At 42.6% G+C, this 3938-nt stretch overlaps 1 protein-coding gene across 2 annotated transcripts; it reads right to left on the reverse strand.

Annotated features, from left to right (window-relative positions):
* On the reverse strand, positions 1-3311 carry LOC146673133 (P2Y purinoceptor 14-like). Of its 2 annotated transcripts, XM_085401832.1 has the most exons (5): positions 2841-3311; positions 1931-2045; positions 1571-1830; positions 946-1390; positions 732-853 (listed from the first exon to the last, which is right to left on the reverse strand). In XM_085401832.1, exons 2-5 carry the CDS (start codon positions 2033-2035, stop codon positions 851-853), a joined length of 813 nt encoding a protein of 270 aa, XP_085257958.1. In that variant the 5' UTR covers positions 2036-2045; positions 2841-3311; the 3' UTR covers positions 732-850. The 2 variants fall into 2 exon arrangements, with proteins under 2 accessions (XP_085257957.1, XP_085257958.1); XM_085401831.1 differs by having other exon boundaries at positions 1-1390.
* Between the last annotated feature and the right edge of the window lie 627 nt (positions 3312-3938).

Raw genomic sequence — 3938 nt, forward strand, 5'->3', positions numbered from 1 at the left:
AGGATAAAAGTTCCTCTTTACATTGAAATTGGGGGAAGGGAGGGAAATGGAAACAGATGGGGAACACAAGCAGTAGACTAGACAGAGGGAAGCAAAACTGAACCCGCTGAGCACAGGGTGCAAAATAAAACAGGAAACACACTGAGCCGCAGACTAAGACACACAGCTTGACACTGGGTTCGTTGAAGAAACAGACATGGATTCACATGACATAGAGGGGAGAAGAGGAATGAAACACAAGGAGGGGAAGCATGGTAACAAAAGAGGGAGACAGAAAGATGGGACACGACTAAGAGCTGAAGGGCAAAAAAGACACACAGATAGAGAGGGAGCGAAGGACACATAGATGAAGACAAAGGCACAAAGGTAACCTAATAAACAAAAGCACATAAACTAGAAATTAGCAAACATACTAAGCAATGTAAAATGCAATACTAAATTGTATAAAACTAAATCATTAAATCATGTGAGCCAAAGAGCCAGAACCATATGAACAACATTTGAATTTGACCACAGAATGGTTCAGTTCATACTAAATCAGCCTTTGAGCTCATTCCTGAAAACTAGAAACATAAACACTGATGCGTCTCTGTGGAAATGTTTCTGTGTTGATTCTAGCTCTGTTTTGATTTCTGACTTGTGGTTTGCGAGGATAAAGGTCCATGACACTGGTTTTATCAACTTGTAAAACAAAATTGAAATCTAAAATGTACATTTTCACAACTAACTGGTTGAAGTCACTGGTTCTCATGTAATGATGTCCAGCTTGTCCCTCCTGCTCTTATTCTCCTCGTTTGTAGTCGGATGTTTGGCTCTCCAGGTTGCCTTTCTCACCTTCTCCCCAAAAGTCTTACTGAGGAAAAAGTAAACAAGAGGGTCAAGGCAGACGTTGAAAACTGACACCATGGTGGTCACCTCCTTCAGGTAGAACAATACTGGACCTACTGAGTCATCGCTCCACAGAAACGTAAAGGGAAGACGAACCAGGTAAAATGGGACAAAGCAAACACAGAAGATGCTGACCAGCACCAACATGTTTCTGCGAGACTTCACCAGCTTCTCAGAGCCAGAGGAGGCCAGCTGCCTCTGCTGTGCCTCCAGCAACCTGCGGGAGATGCTGTAGTAGAAGAAGACCATGGATATGAAGACTAAGAGGAAGATGAAGGCAGAGAAGGTGTTGATAATTCTGAACAACAGGCTGACTGATGGACTAAACAGGTGAACGCAGCGGCTAGGATTAAAGGTCAGAGGTTTCTGGGAACTGAAAAAAATTATGATATATACAATTGTTGGAGCCAGGAGAAAAACCCAGGTGATGACAGAGATGATTCGTGCAGTCTGCAGTGTCTGCAGCATGTGAGTTCCTGAAGGATGGATGATCCTTAGATACCTGGAGAGAGACGAGAAATAGGCAGAATACAACTTCACTAAAGGTGCCTAATCTGAAGAAGTCAGTTAAGTCAAAAGGATACATTCATGCTTTTGTCAGGAGCACAGGGTAGTGGTTAACCACTTAATCTAGTTTTTACATTATCGGTAACTACAGCCTTAAATAATAAAGGTTCCTTACCTGTTGGCAGCGATGTACCCCATGAATAATATACTGGCACACATGTTGATGAAGAAGGCAGAAGCTCCAAAGCTGCAGTAAAGCCTACGAATGATGGGAGAGCTGCTGGCATAGTAGGTAATGCGGAGTGGCAGACAGAGGCAGAGCAGGAAGTCAGCAGCTGTCAGGTTCTTCAAGTAGACCATCAAGCTGTTGGATACCTCAGGCCAATCTCGACAAAGATAGACCTTCAATGTAAAGCCATTGAGGAGTAAACCCACCTGAAAATAGACAGAGTGGAAGGAAAAGAAAAGGATTGGTGCATACACCGGCACATAAACCAATTTCTAACAGAGCACAATTGGATAATTTGAAACTTACGAGGAACACCAGACTGTAGACCACCATAAAGTAAGGGTTCATGGATGTATCGTCATCGTCATAGGTCTGGTTCAAAGATGAAGTCAAATTTTTTTGGACAACCATGGTTCTTGTGCTGAAAAATAAATCCACTTTACTCAGTTAAACTGTGTAAAAATCCTAGGTTCATCTTTGAAATGATTCACCTCCACGGTCTCTTGGTTTGTTGTGTTAAACCAATGTTGGACCAATTTTAAATATTGTGCTACATGTTATGTACACTCTGTAGTTGTAGAAGGAAGCATTCATGAGTGAAGATGAGTCAACCGTCTCATGAATCTTATAACAATCCATTAAGCACAAGCTGAAGTGGTGAACTGTAGGCAGAATCTGCACTCATCGCCAAAATTGTGTTGTTGTTAGCCAAGAAACCTTTGCTTACCCCAATTAGCAGATTTTTATCTCAAAACAAGACAATTTTGTCAGATGTAAGAATATCTGGCTTATTTCAAGTAGAGCTTATTTGCAGTGTAACAATTTAGCAGGTGGTCACAGACCGTTTCTCTCTGTGTTTCCCTCCTGACTGATCTCTGGTTTGTTTGTATTTGGTTTCCTTATCATTTTTTGCTTGAAACAGTAAATGTCGACTATACAGGTGCTTTTTTTTCTCTTGAGAGATGAAACCAGCAAAATTAGTGTTCTCAAACATTTTCAGCATATTTAAGTGTGAGGTAGTTTGTCAGTGCACTTGGCACCAGGAAATGCTGAGCCTTAGTCAAAAGAAGATTTGTATTCATATATTCAGATTACCTTCCTGAACACTAGCAGAAGCCTTACCTACTTTTTTCCTTTAGTCAGGACTGGTTTAAAATGGCTTTTATGTTCTATCAGAAGTATGAAAGATGTGAGAATGAGAAATATCAGGACTCACTCTGGTTCTGCAGCTTTCTGAGAGGAGGAAAAGTTGCTTCAGCTGTTCTGAGTGTGACGGTACGATGTAGATCAGGAAATACACAGTGGGATCACACTGCCCTGCCCACTACCATATTTCCTCTTTGTCTTTGCTGTTAATCGGGCGACCGTGGCTCAGGGGGTTGGGAAGCGCATCAGTATCCGGAAGGTTGCCGGTTCGATCCTTGGGCTCTCTGTCCTGGTCGTTGTATCCTTAGGCAAGACACTTCACCTCCCGCCTACTGGTGTTGGCCAGAGGGGCCGATGGCGCGATATGGCAGCCTCGCCTCTGTCAGTCTGCCCCAGGGCAGCTGTTACAACAACTGTAGCTTGCCTCCACCAGTGTGTGAATGAATAGTGGCACTACAAGCTCCCTTGACACCACCTGCAGCTGTACCTCTGGGCCTGTGGGGTCTGACTGTTCTCACTGTGGAGCAGCATTAAGAAAGGATTTCCTCAGCAGGTTTCAGCAGCTCTGATTTCTCACAGTATGCGTAAGTTTTAACCAGACCTGTGTTGAGAAATGACAGCGTCACTCACCAGTTCAGTGGAAAAAGCCAAAGGAAGTAGCTGGTGTGGTGCAACATATGCAACATAGAAACATGCAAAAACCTGCAAGACATAAAACTGTTTTTAAAGGACGAGCTGACACACAGAAAATCACAGGCTTCAGCAAAGCTCTGATTCTAGAGTCTAATACTTAAAATAAACCTTTGAATTGTTCAGCTGCTTTCTAATGTAGAATGTAAACATGGACTTATTTAAACAGTTTACTGTCCTCTTTTTGTCTCTTTCTCTTTCTAACTTGTGTCTCAGTCCTTTGCTGTGAGCTTACAGAGCTGACAGCCCCTGTTATGTGATTTCCTTCTGATGTTTTTGTTCTGTTTGTGAGACTAACAAATAAAAGGCATCTTCTTTTCTCCACTTGTCCATTGAGTGTCTCAGCTTCACATTTGAGCATTTGGCACCAGGACACCCTAACCCTTTGTCAATTACAACTTTATGATAGTATCATTAGATCTGCATCTTGGATACAGGCAGAAGACAGCTGTGGTTCTGATGCAGATGTGTGGAGGGA

Source organism: Rhamphochromis longiceps, linkage group LG3, assembly GCF_057381845.1.
Source record: "Rhamphochromis longiceps isolate RC_006_pf linkage group LG3, R_longiceps_female_GT1.1, whole genome shotgun sequence".
NCBI classification, from domain to species: Eukaryota; Metazoa; Chordata; class Actinopteri; order Cichliformes; family Cichlidae; genus Rhamphochromis; species Rhamphochromis longiceps.

Bases quoted from the DNA above. Each gene is read 5' to 3' on its own strand.
- LOC146673133 (XM_085401831.1), bottom strand. From the start codon at position 2,035: ATGGTTGTCCAAAAAAATTTGACTTCATCTTTGAACCAGACCTATGAC. The intron at 1,831-1,930 runs GTAAGTTTCAAA...GTCTATTTTCAG, and splicing joins TCTACAGTCTGGTGTTCCTC to GTGGGTTTACTCCTCAATGG. The intron at 1,391-1,570 runs GTAAGGAACCTT...GTCTCTCTCCAG, and splicing joins GGGTACATCGCTGCCAACAG to GTATCTAAGGATCATCCATC.